The 19,948-nt window shown below is 44.2% G+C and overlaps 1 protein-coding gene across 5 annotated transcripts in view; it reads right to left on the reverse strand.

Moving 5' to 3' along the window:
- Positions 1-18,119, reverse strand: part of CAMK2A (calcium/calmodulin dependent protein kinase II alpha) — a 111,994-nt gene extending 93,875 nt beyond the window's left edge. For 2 of the 5 annotated variants that reach the window (XR_004425970.1, XR_004425969.1), the window contains exon 1: positions 17,773-18,119. Coding sequence is in view for 1 of the 5 variants with exons in the window: in XM_033140292.1 (XP_032996183.1) it covers positions 17,773-17,834 (62 nt within the window). In the remaining 4 variants the exon portion in view is untranslated. The remainder of the gene's footprint in view (positions 1-17,772) is intronic. The other 3 variants (XR_004425971.1, XR_004425972.1, XM_033140292.1) reach the window with 3 other exon arrangements.
- Positions 18,120-19,948: the final 1,829 nt, after the last annotated feature.

Genomic DNA, 19,948 nt, shown 5'->3' on the forward strand with positions numbered 1-19,948 from the left:
TTTATGGGACTGGTCATTTCATTTATTAGGCTAGTACATCCACAGTGGCTGGAGAAGGAATGCTCTATAGAGAAGCAAGAGCTGTTTAAACACAGAGACCTTTGAGCTCTGCTAAGAAGATGATGATTTGTGATGCCACCAGGCTTCCCACAAGTGAAACTGTATTATGAAACATGCTTCCTACAGGATGCTTCCACACCAGGCATGTAGTTCTTTTCCTGGTGGATTTGTAGATGCCAAGACTTCATTGACCCCTGATGGTAAACATTAAAGCAGAGGTGAAGACTGAATATCCTTTTCTCCTCTTCGTGGGCAGCTACTTTTCAACCAGAAAGCAAAGCTTTGACTTTTTCAACCTTGACCTGACCAGTGTCATCTACCTACAGGGAGAAGTGGCCTGCTAGTTTCTAAAACAGCTTGGCTTCTGTTAATCTGAGCCTCCTCTGCAGAAATAGAAGAATCACCTTACTGAGTAGAGTTAACTACCTCTTGCTAATGGAGGCAAGTAGAGGCAAAGGAGGAATGAGGCATGCTGTGAAGGTACGCTTATATTCATTACCTGGGAAATAAGATTTGCAGTGGGAATCTTGTCATTTCTTGGCTCTCTGCTGCTAAAATTGAATGGTAAGGTGTTTCCGGATGTGAGGTTTAAACTGGCGCTTGCATTTCCCACAAAAATATCACTCCTGGAAAACCCTACAGTGACCTGTAGGATAACCTTCACTCTGTTCCTCTTTATACTTTGCATTAACAGTATTCACATGTGCACAAATGGTATGGAGAGGCCCACAGAGACAGGTGTGAGAATGCTCTTAAGGGAAAGATGACTTTGTGCCTAATTATATACTTAACCATTCTTGTTTTTTATTATGCCTTTAACCACTTATAATAAACAACTGGTTTCAACCCCAACCCACTCAGGTGGCAGATATGACATTGAGCTGGATCCTTAGTTTAATTGGATGGGGGGTGTCTCCCCCCAAGGGATCAGCATATCCCCTTAAGGTGGTTCTGGGGAGATGCTTCTGTCCAGATGCCCAGACAGGGGCTGATGGGCCACAGCACCCCCAAATAGTGATCTTGGATGGGTCACCCTGATTTGATGTATGTTATAGCGTGATGCTTAACTTTGGTTAACCTTGCCAAAAACCAACCAGCAGTGAAGCTGGTTAAGTCAAGATACACACCCAATGCCTAGGCCAAAAACTGCTGACACCTGTAATCAATAAAGTTGTGGCCTGTTTAAATCCCATTTTGGTTGTCCTGTGCTTATTGCCTCTACATCTTTCATTGGCCCCACTGCCTGCAGCTCTACTGCACCTGGGACTGCAAACCAGATTCCTGATGAATCTCATGGAGCTCAGAACGGAAGCTATACTTTCTGCTTGACTGATGGAAACTGAGGCACGGCTCATACCAGCCAAGGGCATAAAGTAAGCAGTGCTGGGACCAGGCCCAAACAGAGGGGGGGGGTGTCATATGGGCCACTTGGCCCGGGCCTCCGATTCCAAAGGGGGCCTCGGTCAGCATATTCACAATCGCTCACCATTATTTAAATGTAAATACTTAAAATAATCCTTTTCCCTATGTATTTTTAAAAAGCACTATTGTATATCTATATTTTCAGTATTGTCTTTCTATGCAGATACAGTTCAAGCCTTGAAATAAAATTATTTGTCAGCATAACTTTTGTGAAAATTATTTATGTACTTACTTATTTATAAGACTTCGGAGATTCCCAGGGTAAAAAGGGGGGGGGCACATTATCTACATGGCCTGGGCTTCTGCCTGGCTCTGCAAGGGCCTGCCTGAGGGCCACAACCACTGCCTTGCAAGTCCTTCTCCCTAAGCTGAGGTGCCTAGATGTTAGTGCTGTGAAAAGGCACCCTTTGCAGAATTTAAAAACAAAAAACAAAAAAACCACTCATGTGTCCAGCAACTGATAATGGTGTCACAGAATGAGCCTTGGTGATCCCTGGCTTAGATTAAGCAGTGATGGTACCACAAGAGTATCCTACTTGCCATTCACGATGTCTAGGGATCTGCATCCAGGGGGCAATGGAAGGTGGAAGTACGGGGGTGTTCACAGTACTACTTACTCCACTTCCATTGCACTCCCACAGCTGATTTTTGAAGCCACATCCACACAATCCATATTGATCCTGCAGTTTCTTGACGAACACTGTTGTTTGATGTTTCTCTCCCCCCCCCCCCGCCCTCAAACCAGGTACAATCCAATTAGAAAAGTGAATGTGGAGTAAGCGGTAATGTGAAATTACCCTAACAGTCGCTGCACTGGCACAGATGAGTGCAGGCAACAGTTTAATGAACAGCAGAGCAGAAGGGGTGGGGAAACCTAAGAGGTTGGGGGGGCATCCGGGGGACACATCCCTGCCACCTCTCTTACAAAAACAACTCTGTGCAAATGTAGCTTGAAATGCAGTGCAGGGTGGTGGTGCAGGAATGATCCCGCTGCGTTTAATGTGGGGGTCTCTCAAGTGGGGCCTTTATGATGCAGAGGTCTCATTCTGCATTCTGGGGGCTGGAGACAGAAATAACTAAAATGGGAGAAGGAGTAAGTCGCTTTCTTAGACATCGTACGCAGTAGGTATAAATCATGGGTCGCCTATTTGAAATACCCCGTGTGATGTCTGTGCATCTTGTCTCCCTAATAGGCCCACATATCAGAGGTGGAACAGAGGCACCCTTCTCCCCCCACCCTGCACCCAGTTTCCATTTAGTTGGGAAATAATCAAGCTCCTTTGTATCTAGCACTATTTCTGCCAAATCTATTCCGCCTGGAGGGGGTGGGCATAGGAATTACAAATATCAAAAGCAATCTCTCCCCACAGCAAAACATATATATAGAGAAGGAAAGAATAAACACAGGAAAGGGGGCTCCAGAGCCTCTGAGGAGAATGGAGAGTAACTGATTTTCCCGGTGGGGTGGAAGGATGAGGGCAATTTGGGCATGAATATGAATCTTTAGTCAAATAGGAAAGCGGCGGGGTGTGAGGAACAGAAGCAAAATGTTCATTGAAATCCACGTAGCAAAGCAAACCCACACACAAAGGACCCCTGCTGGAAACCATCGTTCTGGGTCACATGGCAGTCAGGCCTGGCAGTGAGCGGGGTTTGGAAAAAGGAGACACTTCTGGAAGAATTAAGGTAGCTGTGTACTAACTATGCAAAGGGGACTGAGGCCGAGTACTTGCTGGCTGTCTTTGCTGTAGGAGCCTGAAAATTATTCTTTGCCTGTGTATGAAGTGGACTATTAATATCTCATTCACCCAGAGGGCCAAGGGCTTAATTTGGACGAAGGGAAATAAATGTTGCATTTCTTCTCCACAGAGGGGCCCACCAATCCATTCTCGGTCCTGAAGATTTTACTTTTATGTTCCCCTTCCCTGCGCTTTTGTCTTTAATCGCATCTGCTTTCCCAGCAGCAGGAGAGGGGGATGTGAGAACAACTCCCTGACAATTTCTCCACAACGGGCTCCAGTACCTGGCTAGGGTAGGAGGGCAAGTGGGCGGAAGGAAAGATGGCAATCTTTTAATACCCGCAGAGCCTTTGCAAGTATAATAAGCTGTGCATGAGACTGCAAGTTTCCTGCCTCCATGTTCTTGTCATAGCTGCTTTGCTCCAGTGTGACGCAGCGCTAGGCTTGGCCATGTGAAATTCAGATTCAAATTCCCTCTCGGTTCTAAAGCTCATTGTGGCTGTATACACGCGATAGCCTTAAAGCACATGGGAAGCACATTATTTCCCTCAAAGAACTCTGGGCACTGCAGTTAACCTCTCACAGAGTTGCAATTCCAAGCAACCCTTAACAAACTACAGCGGCTGCAAAGCTTTGAGCTTCTCACAAGTACAGTATACACACTCTCTCTCTTGGTACCTTCCATGTGTTATATACACAGTGACCGAGCCAGATCTACTGCCTTCCACATCCTGGTGCACTTCAGATATTTTGGACTACAACTCCCATCCCATCAGCCCTGATATATATCCCATCAGCCCTGAATATAGCAGTTCCAAGTCTCCCCTCCCTCTTCTCTCGCTCAGAATGTTTACAACTGGGGATGCAATGATGCAAAATGATGTTATCATCATGGCACAAGTTCCCCCCACCCGCCCCACTTTACTGGGGAAGCTTCGCAGAGCTCTAGAGCTATTCTACCTCCCCCCCCCCATCTCCCAATGGGGTATTTGGCCCAGATATCTAGAACACTGCTAACAAACAATGCAGATAGGATTTCAACAAAAGAAAGCAAATAAAGCAGCATTTACAGAACTGGGGGTGGGGTGGGAGGGGAGCCCCCAACAGCCCATCTGCCACAGGTTTCTCAAACTTGCAGAGAGTCCCCTAGATAGCTGGAGACTCGTTGCTATGGCAATGCAAATTATCACCAAGAAAGAAGCTCTGGTGGAAAAGAATAGTCTTCACCTCTGCTATATAGGATGCTTCCAGGCAGGAGTTTATTGTAGACTTGCTGTTGCTCAACCACATGACATCATTGTCACCAAAATGCCAGCCCATATGTGTGTGTGTGTGTGTGTGTATACACACACACACACACACACACACACACACACTGTATTTCCCTTTACCATGGAAAATCCACTAAGCAAAAACAATCTTTTATATATATATATGTCTGCAGCCACCGCAGACTCCACCCCCACAGGTGTGAATGATATTCAACACGACATGCGGGTATATTGCTCAAAAAGACACCGTTCCATAACACAACAGGTACTTCAGTCTGGAAGGAATGTTAGAAAATGGGACAGAAGCACTAGCAGCATAACCAGGAAAGCCAAGACAATATTCCCCACATCGGAATTCATCTACAGTCTAACCACCATGTATGATTTGTGTAAGCAAATCAGGATGGATTCTGAATAAACAGGTCACCCGAAGGTCTCTAGCTCACTCACACTGTGTGATTTCCCAGGCCCTGACACTACTAGATCATTACCACTGCATGTTCCTCGCCATTTCTTCCCACCAAGCTCTGCAACCCATCCATGGTCAAGCCTGCAAACCCTGCCCTGCCTCTAAGCAATGGATCCTTTCCAGGTTTCTGGTATATTTTAAAACATGGGTCTGCACCATACATTTAAAGTACATTAGTGGTTCAACCCCACCCAGGGACAGCTGTGGGTGGGATCCCTGCATTGCGGGGAGTTGGACTAGATGACTCTTGGGGTCCCTTCCCCACTCTACAGTTCTGTGATTCTACAATCTGATGCACATTTAAAGCACACGGCTTCCTCCGAAGAACTGTAGTTTCCTCACTCATAGACAGAGCTACAATTTCCAACATCCTTAACAAACTACAGTTCTCATGAATCTTTAGGGGGAGACATGTGCTTTATATGTGCATTTATATGTGCATTGGGTGTACTTTAAATGTATGCTGTGAATCTGCCAATAATACAAACTGTTAAAGGTGTATTTGAAGATTATTGAAAATTGCTGATGGGGAAACTCCCATACCCTTTAGATCTGTCACGTAATCACACCTATGCCTACCATTATCCAATTTGTTTAGGTGGGGAGTCACACTGAAAGCTCCTCCTTACTCAAGTAGCTTGAAATCAGAGGTGGCAGGTGAAAGGTAGATGTTTGGATGAAGTGTGCACACAGCAATCTGAGCACTGCAGGTGCCTGTTAACAAAGGAATGTGCATGGGTGTATGTAAGGGGAGAGGAAGTGGCTGGCTTAGGAAGCATTCTCTGAGTATTATGTGTGTTTGAGGGGAACCAGTGTCTCATATGGATTACACAAGACCATGATGTGCAGTACAATTGTGTAACCTTGTTCTATTAAAATTGAGACACTCCCCCACGAACAGGTCAGATATAATGAAAGGGATAGGCAAGCTTCATTGAAACTGTAGGGTTTTTTTTGCATTTTCCCTTCTCTCTGGCTTACTGCTCTCATTATCACTAGGCATTCAATGCATTCCACACATGCAGCGCACACACACATTCACTCACTCCTTGTGAGCAATATTCAGCTTGCCCTTTTTGTACTGTATGCAGGACCACCTCACAACTTCACAAGTTGCTCAGGAGCAAATGCTTGAGACATCAATGTTCTCAAGGGGCACCAACAAAGGAACCTGTGGCCCAGGCATTCTCCATGTGGGCATACATATATGTAGGCATACATATACAGTATCCACAAAGGCCTTCTGTATTGCCAGGAAGGGTCTCCTTCCCTCACTCCTCCCCAATTAGTCCTGAAAGACAACTAATTAGTCTTCTGTTCCGCAGCCCTGCTTTACACTTCACTGTCAAGCCAATGGACTAGGACCTGGGAGAGCTGTGTTTGAATCTGCACTCAGCCATGAAGCTCACTGGGGGACCTTGGACCAGTCACCATCTCTTAGGCTAACCTACCACACAGGGTTGTTGTGAGGATGAAATGGGGAGGACGAGAACCATGTGCATCACCTTGAGATCCGTGGAAGGTAAATGCGGCATGTAAATAAAATAAATAAATATTCGGTTCAATTGGTGGATTTTGCACATATTATGGGTGTTTGCTTGCTAATAAAAAATCTGTTCTACATTGAATCTGGAACTTCATATATCAGGAATGATATACTTTGTGTGAAAGTGCTGTGGAATATTTGAGGGCTCTGCATGCTTTATCTCTCCCATGTAAGGCAGCTGAACAAAGAAAGAGGAAGATGTTTGAGTATGAAGAACGGAGGAAGAGCGGAGTGATGTTGAGAGGAAAATGGCAGCTTTAAACTTTGTCAGAAGTTTAGCAATTTAAAACAAGGTTTCAGTACAGCAAGAAAGGAACTGGAAAAGAGTCTACATTAGCTTCTTGGTGTTAGTTTCTGTGTTGTATCCATTTCTGCTATTTCTTCTTGTTAAAACTTTAAAAAAAAACAAAACCCTAAATTCCATATCCATTCAGACCTCTTCCACCACTTCCCATTCTCAGTGACCTTCTCTTCTAGCTCCCATGCCATGGCCACTACTGCTGGGCAATCTGCCTTCTCTTATGCTCCTCTGCCACACCCTGACTTCATGCAAATCCAGGATTTTGATGTGGCATTACAAACCCTCCATGGGGAGCCATGTGGCGACACTCTTCCATTTTTGTTATACAGTAAGATTGGAACTGTCTTTCTCTTTTCTTTCAAAGGTTGTGTGTGCACATGTTCAGGAAGGAACCAGAAGGAAATGTGTGCAAGAGCATATTGCGTAGAGTTCTGTGTACCATGGCTGGGATTCACTGTGTCCATATTTCAGTTTGCATGTAGGTGGTTGAGTGGGTGATGCGTCCCTGCTGGCATTCAGACACGCATAAAGCTCGACAGCAAGTAGTGCTCACATGAGCCCCCTCCCTTTGCAAATATATCCCTTCATTCAGCCTTCACTACGATCATGCAAAGGCGGTCTGTAGAAGAGAGCAGAGATGAAAGACCAAACTAGATTTGCCGTTAAATACAACTTTGGTTTTGTTCTTTAAAAAAATGCATATGACACCCACTAGGGTGGCTGATAATTATTGGGATCACTACAAGTCTATGATAAGTGGAGAGGAGTTTAACAATTTCCTCCCCAGCTGCAGCCCTGAGGAAAATCCATTCTGAACCTGCTATTTGCATTGGGAGAAAATCCCCAGTTGCCACCAAATTTGGCTGGTCCAGAGTTATCCATAAAATCCCCTTCACTCCTATTACACCCACACTTCCCTTCCTCAATATAATTCGGTATGATTCTATGTGAACCAGTTACCACTATTGCATATAGAGAAAGCATCTTTTCACAGCTGATGTAGATGAGCATCTTGGAAGTGCCTCTTCCCCATAAATCCAATAAGTCCATTCTCTCTCTCTCTCTCTCTCTCTCTCTCTCTCTCTCTCTCTCACACACACACACACACACACACACACAGTAGCATCTGGTTTGCCACTGTTGGAAACTGAATGTTGAACTACATGCAGCTTTGGTTTAATTTGGCAAGCACAGCTTTAGTCATAGTACTGAAAGATAACATTGGTAATAATCAGCAGTGTTGATCCACTCATACGATTATGGCTCATGGCTCTACAGGAAAACAGCTCTCTACGACTATGCAAAACACACACACACACATTCAGCCAATGCTATAAATGCCTTGCCGTTGATGGTGTCATGAATATAAGCCCGCTGTCTGAAAGCAAAAAATGCTTGAAATACATTATCTATACAAGGTCACGATACCTGCATTTGACACTCATGGTTGAATTTCCAAGAAGCAGGTTCATGTGGTGTGGGAAACCTCAGGCCTGTGGCCCTCCAAGCCTCTCTATCTGGTCCTCAGGACTCTTCCCCACACCCTCCCCAGAGCCACACACCCTCTTCTCTCCAGGGCACCAACACTGCTTTGCACCCTCCTTGACTGGAATGTGTCACTGAACTGCCTTTTGCCTGGCCGGGATGCAAAATAGAGAGGGTGTGTGTGATGAAGCCAGCTGGCCTACTGTACAAAGATAAATTTTACTTCCTTTTTTGTTCTGCCTAATTTTGCCTCTGGCCCTGCCCACCCTTGGCATGTGGCCTTCAGGACATGGTCCAGAAGGGAATGTGGCTACTTGGCTAAAAAAGGTTCTCCACTCGTGAAGTAGAAGTTTCTAAGGTGTTTGGAAAGTGCTGATTTTGTACCGGTACCTCTTTGTTCAGGATCAGCAATGTCCATGCAGCCTGCACCACCAACTTCTCATTCCTGAAACAGGGGAGGTGAGGATGTAAGTGTACCAGCGAGGCCTGAGAGGCTCTTCTCATGTGGGTCACACATTTCCAGAATGCCTGCATGCTTTGAGGATGTGCAATATATTTCCCTCTGCTACAGTGTAATATATATTCATATTTACATTTGTGTGATATTTTTATACTGCCCTTCCACCATATTCCTGGGGTGCTTTACTAAAGCAGGGGTAGCCAACTCATTGTTGGACTCAGATTCCCATCAGCCCCAGTCAGTACTGCCAGTAGTCAAGGATGATGGGAGCTGTAGTCTAACAACACCTGGGAGCAACTACCTTGCCTACCCCAGACAAAAAAGAACAAGGCAATGAAAATGAAAATACAAAATAAATAAATAAATAACAACAATGCCATGCAGGACATTTGTTGAAGAACCATACTTGAGAACTGCACCCTCTCATCATCATGGCACAACCTGAGCAAACCAAGGGGACCAGTTACGGGCCTGTATCTCTGGCAAGCCTAAAGTGATGGAGGCCACAAAGTTTATAACTGAAGAACCACTGTGGCCCGGTGGTAGACTAGGGCTGGATCTATACTCACTCTTTAAACATTCTTAGAACAATGTTGTTGATATCATTCTAACATAAAAGGCATCTTGATTTCTTATTTGCTTCCTTTTCTACAAGGCCTACCCACTTATTTCATGGGGAGAACTCTACAGCGCTCTCTGGTGTCACATTTTAATAATGCATTATTGACGTTTTAAAAGAACGTCATTATCATAACCCTTTAAAAACTCATTTTTAGTGTTACAAGTGTAGATGAGTCCTAAGTCTAGTGGGGACCAGACTCAGGTTCCCACTCAGCTATGAAGCTCACTAGACGAGCTTGGGCCAGCCACTATGTCTCAGTCTGCCCAGCCTCTTGTAAATATATCATAATCCCAGGGGACATAAGTCCACCATGTTGAGCCCCTTTGAAGACAAACTGGAAATAAATGCAAAGAACATGCACTCTGACTACTGGAAACAAGATAACTAAGCTCCCTTTGTCTGAAAAGTGGCAAAGGAGGTTTTGGCACACCATGTTCCTGAATAAACTTGCGTATCAGAAGAGGCTTTGGGGGAAGTAGCCAACTGTCAGTGGGAGGAGAGCAGCTTCTGCCTTAATTTTAATTTCTGAGTGCATGCAGGTCCCTGCCACACAGGCAGCAGCATCCCTGAGGCAAAAAGAGCTTCCTTCCCCACAGTTCTTCACACTTGTGAGCCTGTGAGGCCACCTGCCTGCCTGCCTGTCTGCCTCCCACTCCTCCTCCAAACCATTTCCACGGCTTATCTCCCTTCTAGAAAGAAAAGTGTGGGTTGGGAAATTTCTCCCTTTCTTATTTGTTCAGCAAATCCTTTCTTTCCCCCTGCAGCTCTGGGAATGAAGGGCCTGATTATATATTGTCACATGATAATTCCACTCAGCCCCTTCCTTTTGCCTGCTCACGGGGGGGGGGGGGGTTGAAGTCAAAGAACTCAGTCAGAGGTGTTCTGCTCTTTTTCTTTGCCTTTCTCCGATTCCCCCCAGCCCTGCCCTCTTCATTTCTATGCCCCTTCTCCAACTTCTTTGCCCCCCTCCCCAACCCTCTTTGGGACTGAGTATTGTTACAATTCTATGACAAACATTAGGGTGGGAAACATCTGCTTCCATCAGGTATCAGCTCGTGCATTCAGAGCGATCAATCAATGGCATTCCCCCCCCCAAGAGAAGCTAGTTTTCCCCGCCTCGCTAATGATAAGAGCAGCCTCTCCCAACCTGCTGCACTCTGAATGTTTTGGACTACAACGCCCTGCCCAAATCATTCAGAGGTCACCAGGTCAAGGAACTACTGGGGTTTTGACCATACTATTAAATTTTCGAGTGATGCAAGAAAAGTGAATTCTGGAAATGTTGCCTTCTCATTCCTGGGATGGGGAGGCCAGTTTAACTAGACCCACTCAGTAATGCTAGCATTGAGAAGGATATTCCTGGTGTGGTGTCAGCACTTCCCTGCTTTTTTAAATTTTCACCATTCCCCGTGCCTCAAAGGAAAAAGAAAGTCTATCTTCTAGTTTTGTTCTAGGGATGGGAGCAGTGTGACCTTGCGCAATCCAAGGCTCTGCTAAGTGGCAAGATGTATAATTAAAAAGTAGTGGCCATCGAAAAGATAATGCTGCCAAACACACCAGTGGATTATTGTAACAGGAATAATTCCTTCAAAGGGAATTTCTGTAAAGAGGGATTCAGATTGATATTAAAAAAAAAATCCTGCTGTAAAGCACCAAGCAGTTGTATAACACTTTACGCAATGAAAAACTCCTTGCTGAACAGCGCAAGAAATGGTCTCCCCCCCTGTTATTTCTTAACATAGAGGATATGTGATACAAAAAGGTCATAGATGACATTACATTTTCCACAGATGACATTAAGTCAGACCTTACAACCATTTCCCCCTACATCACAAGTGTAATTTACTGAAACTTATCATTTGAATTTTAGAAAACTGCATTGAAGACATAGTTTGTAAAAAAAAAAAATTAACTCTATCATGCAGTTTTCAAAAGCTAAGAAATAAAAAATGATATTACAAATAAAAACGTAACCTCCCCCCTGAATATCGTGTTTTAAAGAATCTAAAAGATACTAGATCGTGTGTGTGTGTGTGTGTGTGAGAGAGAGAGAGAGAGAGAGAGAGAGAGAGAGAGAGAACAAAACCAAATTATAAGGAGCTTCTCCAGGCTCATATTTTATATGTTCTCCAGTTCCTGCCTCAGGCTTCAGTAAATGTTCAATATTACAACTGTAAGTTCCATTCTAAAACCTTTCAGAGTTTTTTTTTTAGAGTGCCAGTGGGGTGATCTAGTGCACATTGTTCACTTAGGTTTTCAAAATGTTTTGGACAACGTCCCTCTCCAAAAAGCTCCTGAGAAAGCTTAGTAGTCCTGGGACAGGAGAAGAGGCCCTCCTATGCTTCAGTAAAGAACCAGAAGCAAAAAGTAGGAATAAATGGACAGTTCCATGCTAGAGATCATTAGGAAAAGGATCAACAATTCCCGCCCTCCCTTTCCAGGTGGGCGGTGTTTGCGGCACCGGGCGGGATCACCTGGGCAGGTTCCACTCCCCTTGGGTCAGGTCAGCCCTTGACCTGCCTCCGGCCAGGATGGGACAAAGGACAGTGCCGGGGGCGGGGTCAAGGGCCAGGTAAAAGCGGCAGAGCTGCCTGTTTTCCCCCCTTTTCGTTTCTCTCCCGCAGGTTCACCCCCCCTCCCTGTAATTAACTCAACTTTCTCTTTATAGTTGCTGCGGTAGGTTGCGGTCATCAAGTCAATAATTATTTTGTTTGCAGGTTAATTTCTTGCGTTACAGGTCAGCGGGCGCTGCTGTGGTCGTAGATGGTTGCCGTATTCGGGACCGGGAAGGAATTTTCCCTGCATTGGCAGGTTTTGCCTCCCCCGCAGCATTTCGTCACAACTTTAGTCTATCATCTGGGGGAAGGGAGCGGCCATGCTCCTCTTCCCAAGCGGCGGCGCATGCGGGGCCCGTTAGAGGGCAAAATTCGGGAGTCCCTGACTTCTTGGAGGCGGCGCACAGGCCAAACTCCCGAACCAGGGCCAGTGGCTGGGCATGCTGTGTAAGTGTGTGCTTTACAGTCCCCACCCACTGTGCCTCTACATCCTGCATATCCTCAGCTCTCGGGCTGAGAGGGTTGCCTGCCGAGGCCTATGCCAAGTTCTCCTACTTCTGAAATTAATAAAGTTGTGGCCAATTTGAACCCATACCTTGGTCTCGTCTCATGTTTTGGTGAAAGGGATGGGCACCGTGGACAGGGATTTGCACGTGTGACCGCAAATAAAAATATCAAGATTGCAATGCCTTTAAATAAACCTATGGTGTGATTGCACCTTGGAATACTGTGTACTACTGTTTCCTGCATCTCACAAAAATGCACTGTAGGGCTGGAAAAGGCATAGGAAAGGGCAAGAAAAATGATCCTCATGAGAAAGGGTTACAACTTTGGGGGCTATATAGATTGGGGGGAGGGCAGGAGAGTAATAGAGGAACGTGATAGTTGTGTATAAAGTATGTACAGTACAGTATAGAGAAATTATTGTTAGTATTCTAGAGATATTCCTCACTCCCTTTCATAATACTAGAACTTGAGGTCAAGCAAATGAATCTGAATGTCGGGATATTCAGGGCAGACAAAAGGAGCTTCTTCTTCACACAGCTCATAGCTGAACTACGAAATTCACTTTCACAATATGTGCTGATGGGCGCTGATTTAGATAGCTCTAAAAGTAGATCAGAGAAACGCATGGAGGAAATGGGGATCAATGGCTATTGTTGTCATGATGGCCATATCCCACCTCCAGGTGCCGGTTGCAAAGGAAGAACAGCTGGGGAGCGCTATTGCTCTTAGGTTCTGTTTTTGGGTTTTCTATAGTCCTCTGGTTGGTTACTGTGGGAAAGAGGATGCTGAAGAGGCCCTTGAACATAAGGGTGCTCTTGTGTTTTTACAGTAATTTAAATATTGATTTACTGGATAAAAGGTGTGCATTTCTGCTGGTGACAACAACTGGGAGCTAATGATATGGAATTCCATGCTCTTTCATTATTCTGTGCTTTCGTACAGTGCATGTGGACCATTTGGAGCTGGACCATATGTGCATCTAGAATAGATGCATGATGCTGGTCTTAACCATATATTGATATTATTGCAAACTGGAACTACAGAGCTTGAAGGGACCGAAGGGTAGTTTCACCACTGCTGGTATAACCCAAAAGGAAGGGATACAAAGAGTTATCAACCTGTAGGAGAATTGGGCGCTGCTGGCACACTTTAGTTTGTGAGCTATCTGTGTTTACTACACTCTTTGCACCAGCAATGATCAAGGAGGAGACAAAGCACAGTGCCCTTGGGGGGGTGATGTTTCAGATGTGCTGATTCAGCATTCTGAAGACTTGCAGGTTTCCTAGGAAGTTCATTCCATTACTGATCAGATCTTAATTCAGAACAATGTTCTTAATGGTTAACTTTTAATGACTTTAAAACCATTCAACATAGCCAGGTAAAGATAGATAGATGATAGAAAGATAGACCCTAATGTTTCTCTGCCAACTGTTCTGTATCATATGGCACTTGAAAAGCTGCCCTCAGTATCTGATGGAGTTATTGTGTGTCTCATGAATATACTAGAAGCCTCTCCAATGATTAAGACTGAATTCAAATTTGGATGTACCTTACCACTTTGGCTACCTTTACTTGATATCAATTCTGAAAATTGTTCTTTCCATGGCCCAACAGTAGGGTTGCTTGGTTCCAACTACTACTACTGCTACTAATAAGAATAAGAATAATATGTTGGATTGGTGGGATTTTTATTTTGCTTTGATTTTGGACAAAAAAAATTACTTCAACCAAGGGTGCTTCCACACAACCTGTTTACTATACATTCAGCCTGATAAGTTTACGGGGAGGTGAAATGATGTTGCATCCAAGTGTTATTCTGAACTTTCCTTAACGCAAAAGGTCTGATCCTTTGGGGACATGGTTTTGTTGTGCAAGAGCTCCCAATCAACTCTCACTGTGGAACCTGAATTTGCCAGTATGCAATTGAATCCCACCTGGAGACAGTGATGTTCCAAGAATGATTTTCAGTCCAATTTAAGACAAACATAAATATCAAACCACAATATTTTATATGCTGAATATCTTTCCTTTCTCAAGTCACTTTGTTCCCCACAGGACCCTGGAAAGGTACATAATCAGAGGCATTTCACTCTGTCTCCACCAGGGGCAGTATACTCACAAGTTCCTTTTCATTGCTTGCAGTCTGCCAAAATGTACTTTGCTTTCTCATCCTGGAGTGCCTTTGTCTTATATAACACAAATAGCAACCTCCACACACCACATCTTCCAACTAACATACACTCCATATAGCCAGTGGTGTGTTAGATCTTTCAAGCAGCCATGTTTTAGGAGCGCTGTGGGGAGAATGAGAAATGCCAAGTCTACCCCCTTGGTGCTGCCATCTTTATCCTGGTGGGATTTGCAAACCCATTATTTCTTCATTGTGTGAATCTAGAATATAATAAGCGGTGGGGGTGTTCCCTGAAAGAGCTATATTTTTGTTACATATTTACTCAATATGAGAAGGGTGTGTGACATTAGGCATTTCCACAAAAACATAATGCATGTTAATAATGCTAACGATGATGTATCCAAAATTTATTGATAGTAGCCCGGTATTCAAAATAATCTCTTGAAACAAATAATTTACATACCAGTGGATCCTCTGTGAATAGTTCAGTTTGAGGAATAGGACATGAGTTGCCTCAGTAAACGCATGGATAAGCTTTTAAGATGCAAATAACATTCTTGGGGTTTGCTTGTGTTTGGAAGAAGGTGCCCGCCAAACAAGCCCCTTCATGTCTAGTAAAAACAATCTCTGACAGTGTCCTACATAAGAGTACGCTCTGAAATATCTTAAGATGAAGATATACATAACCTCGTGCCTCAAGTTAAACAAAACCTCTCCAGCAAATCCCACTTGTTTTGGCTTTCTTCCTGAGGAAGTGGCCATCTTGCAACCGTGTTGAGTAACATGTAATGCAATATCCAGAAAACATTTTAACAACGTGGCTCACTGCTCAAAGGACTATGGAAAACAGTAGTTGAAGTGAGCTTTGGGCAGATCCGCCAGACAGAGACATATTCCATGCAACACTTATCCTTTCCTCCCTGCGTCACAGTCAAAAACATTTCACAACCAAAGGCACATGCAGCCTTCCATGGGGTCCTGTGTGGCACCAACCATCTCCTCCTAAGCTGTAACAGAGGAGGAAAAATGGAAGTTCCGCCACACCCTTCTGTCCATAGGAATGTTTGAGTGAAGTGCTGGGTGAAGCGACAGGGAACGAGCCAGGATCCAAGAGGGTGAGGGGGAAAGTCAGTAATGGATGCTGACCATACCAAACTGTTGTGAGGTAACCAAAGATAGCCAGCTTTTTTATTTTTAACCTTGCCACTGAATTCTCACACTGTTGGAACACTGTACCCTCTCTTTGCAACCATCTTTCTGAGCCAGGAACCATCTAAACACTGCTCCTTATAAGCTCTCCATCCAATTCAGTGGCTCTTGTGAACATTTCACAGACTCACAGCCATTAGCACCCCTCAAAATAGCGCCTGCATGAGGGCTGGGGGCAATGTTAGAAAGCTTCCCGAAAAAATAGGTTTGAGTCTTTCCCAGGTGTCAATTAAGAAGGAATCGCACTCATCTTCTGGACTCAAATAAAGCTTTGCAGAGATCTGGCCACTGACTCATCACTCCACCACCTATGCATGATTCAACAGCCCAAATGTTTGTGGAAATAAATGCAATGTCTGGTGAACCACACCTAAATATGTTCCCTGCACAAATGCATATGTGCACACACATCAGAGGGGTACATGTACCCTGCTAGTTTAAACGGGTTCAACTTCTGTGGAGTTGACTCTTACTGAATTTATCCCACTTGGTCCTGTTCCCCGCTTTAAATTGCATGTGTTAAACCACATGTGTTAACACATGAGTCAAATTTCCTTTGCCACCCCTTCTTGAATCTTGTTTGCCATGAATGCAACTAAATGCATCCAAAATTCCAGGTACTTGCACGCAAACATTTATACGTATGCAAAGTACCACTGTGTGGACTTGGAGAAACACGAATGCCAGCAAATAGACACACCTACATATTCAAATCAGGGGCACGTATTCACAATATGTTGCAAAGACAGAAAAATGCCAGCACAAACGAGAGGGTCTCAAACAAAGGCTTATTTATACAGACACTTAGGATTGTCAACGTGTGTGGAGATAAAGCACATAAACACACAAAAATTCATAAACGCTCACTCTTCGAGGATCATTTATAGGAGATATCCTTCCAGTCTTGAACATCTAAATGTGTTCTTATGAACAATTTACATATCTATAGATATAGATACACACATATACAAGGCACACTACTGACACATGAACGATATATGCATTGCCTGATAGGCATCTAAGATACTTGATCATGTAAAGTTAATTCTCAGGTTCTTTAATGAAAGTGAAGTGCATATGCAAAGTGAAACAGATATATAAATTCACACATGTGGTCATATGCACACAAACATACTCGGAACAAGAGATATGCAAGCTGACTGCAAAAGAGAGGTGCAAACCTAGCTGTGCATGCAAAGATGTGGTTTAATATGCAAAACTATACACTGTCACAACTGTTCATTACAGTCTCAAAAACCCAACTGGCATTCTCTCATTCTGTTTCTATTGCATACCTGTGAGTGTTTTTACACACAGGTTTCAGGGTTCTCTCTAAAACTGTCTCACCTGAAAAGAGGGTTACGGGAATGTAAGCAACGGGGCAACTGCAACCCAGGGATGCTCTATAAATCACCAGTCCTTCATTCCCTGGGAAGACAGCGACTTCCCCGGAAAGTTGTTCTTTAGAAGGCAAATCAAGCACATCAACTTCCCCAAGAAGAAAGTGGCACTTAGCGTAATGATTTTAACCAGGATCCTAGTGCCCTTGCCCTCTTCCGCTGGTTCATCTCAGAACTAGAGATAGCAACACAAGTACAGTATACACACACAGCAAGTGCGAACGATGTTAGCAAGCGATTTTAACACTTCCCACACTGATCTCATTGCTTTACAAAAGTGGAGGAATACGGAACCCTTATTTTATCAGCAGACTGGAAAAAAAATGTTTTGCCAGCTCCAAGACTGGCTCTCCTTTCCTAGAAGCCCCCCCTCCTGCCCTCTTTAAAGCCTACATTTCCCTGCTCTCCTGCGAGTTTGTTTTATTGTTCACTCCGTTGCCTTTTCTCCCCCCCCCTTTCCCCCCGGGATGCCAGCTGTTCCCATTCTGGCTGATGCCTCCATCCCCCCCCCCAACTCCTCAGTCCAGTACTCTCATTCATTTCCAGTACAATCCCTGCCCCCAAAGCACACACACTGTATCTGTCTTAAACTTACTTCCCCAGCTCTTCAAAGAGCTGGTATTCTTCCGTGAACCGGGTGCAGGTGATGGTTGCCATCCTGGATGGTGACTGCCTCCCCTGGCGTGAAGTTTTACACAAACACCTCTCCTCTCTTGAGCACACACTTTCTCGTTTTCCTCTTCGCTCCTAGCGCTCTCGCCTTCTCAGAGGTAAATAAGCGAATATGTATGATTGACAAGCCTGGAGATAATGATGAGGGCAATTTGTCTTCTCAGCCTCACAAGCCTTCGTCAGCATCCAGTTCTCCATAGCAACCACCTCTGGAACGCCCTGGTTTTGTTGCCTGGGTAACTGCTTCCCAAACACCTGCTTCGCCTGCTACTTTGCAGCTCTCTAACGCCCTGACTCTGTCACTGTGAAAACTGCATCCTTAGCCAGAAAACAGAAGATGACTTGAAGGAGAAGACCATATATATATATATATATATATATAGGCAAATTAAGTCAAGCAACTGAGAATTAACTGGGGCAAAAAGGTTACTATGGAAACTGCAGTTTCCACATTACAGGATGGTCTCTGGAAAGACAGGATGCTGTTGCCCTGGCAACTGCATCTTATTCTCCAGAAAGACAGGTATTGCTGCGTTGCCCAGGCAACTGCAATACTTTCAAGGTTTAAAGGAACGTTATGCTTCCTTCAGCCACAGCTACTTTTGGGGGAGATATATGGGGCTGCTTCTGGAGGCACCTGTGAGTCTTACTTAGGACCATTAGAATGGGGTGCCTTAAAGGGATACACAATGGTTTTTGAATAAATAAAGTATAAAGCAGTCTGAATTTTTCCAATTCCTGTAGGGGGAGCAGCTAAAACTAATTCAGAATCTGCAAAACCTTCTGGAAAGCAGCAACAGAGCTTTATTCCCAGTAGGGTGTCTGGCCCAGATTTCATGCACTTTCTGTTTCTGCCATTGGAACTTAGAAAAAGGGAAAGGGGGGGGGGACATTTCCTGAGGAGTGGAGGAGGAGAAAGAGAGAGAGAAAAAACAACAACAAGAACAGCATGATACAGTAGTTAGTTATATGCAGCTGCTGTTGAGGAAAAGCATCCTGATGGAAGGACAGGTTGCCTAGCAGACATCAGTCCTTGTGTGGATGTGATTATATGGAGTGTGGGCTGAGTTAAGGATGCTGGAAAAGTATGCCTACATTTTGAGAGCCATATGTTCTGCCAATAACCCCGAAATCCTCCCTCTCTAGCAGTTGGGAATGCAATGAGCCAGCCTTTTCACATATTAAAAGGTCGCCCACACAGGAACAAACATATTAAATATGTTTAGGCTTTTCCACATCTTTGTAATGCTTATGAGGACTATTTTATATTAACTGTCCTGAGTTGTGTGGCAAATGCTTGCTTATTTCTAGTTTTCATATTATTATTTTTCAGCATTTCCGTCCATGAAGGTGTGTAATCATAGGATGTGCACACATGGCATTTTATTTTAGAGTCCATGGAAACTGAGCAACCCCCCCCTAACTAGTCCACACACAACCTAGACCTATTGCTTGTTTTTCCCTCCTAAAAAAACATATTGACAGACTGGTTTCATTGCAAAAATAAAAGCTTATTGCAGATTGATTCTGCATCATAACCCACAGCATAATTGGTAGTCTCCACTAATGGGGAGTGTATCCTCACCTGCCCAATGATATTGTTGGTGGGCGTATACCAAGATTGCAAGAGGAGAATTTTCAAACAGGGTTTTTTCCATAGTACCCACACCCAACTGTCTGCATGGCAGGATCTACAGTCAATCTATACTGAAATCAGCATCTTGAGGATGAGCATGAAAATAGCAAGAAAAATGACATTTCTGCGCTACAAATGGGTGTGTACACAGTCAAAGAGCAACCAATATGGAGTTATTTCCTTTTCCTTCAGATACTAAATTCTACTACTGGGCTTCTCATTCTTATATTGTATTTTAAAATCAAAGTGCCCCCATTTCCCAGCAAGCTATCTTATTGGCAGGCTTTAAAAGAGACAAGAATTCATCATGCTCAGTGGGAGCCATGCTCCAACAGAGACTGCAGCCATTAAATGTCCCAGATGCTGTACTGCCTATGTTAGATCCATTCATTGATCCAGATCAGGATTCCAAAATGCTCTGAGCTAAGCAGCATAGACTTGTCCATGCCAGGGCTTGCAGAGA

The sequence above is a fragment of the Lacerta agilis genome, chromosome 2 (assembly GCF_009819535.1).
Source record: "Lacerta agilis isolate rLacAgi1 chromosome 2, rLacAgi1.pri, whole genome shotgun sequence".
Lineage (NCBI taxonomy): Eukaryota > Metazoa > Chordata > Lepidosauria > Squamata > Lacertidae > Lacerta > Lacerta agilis.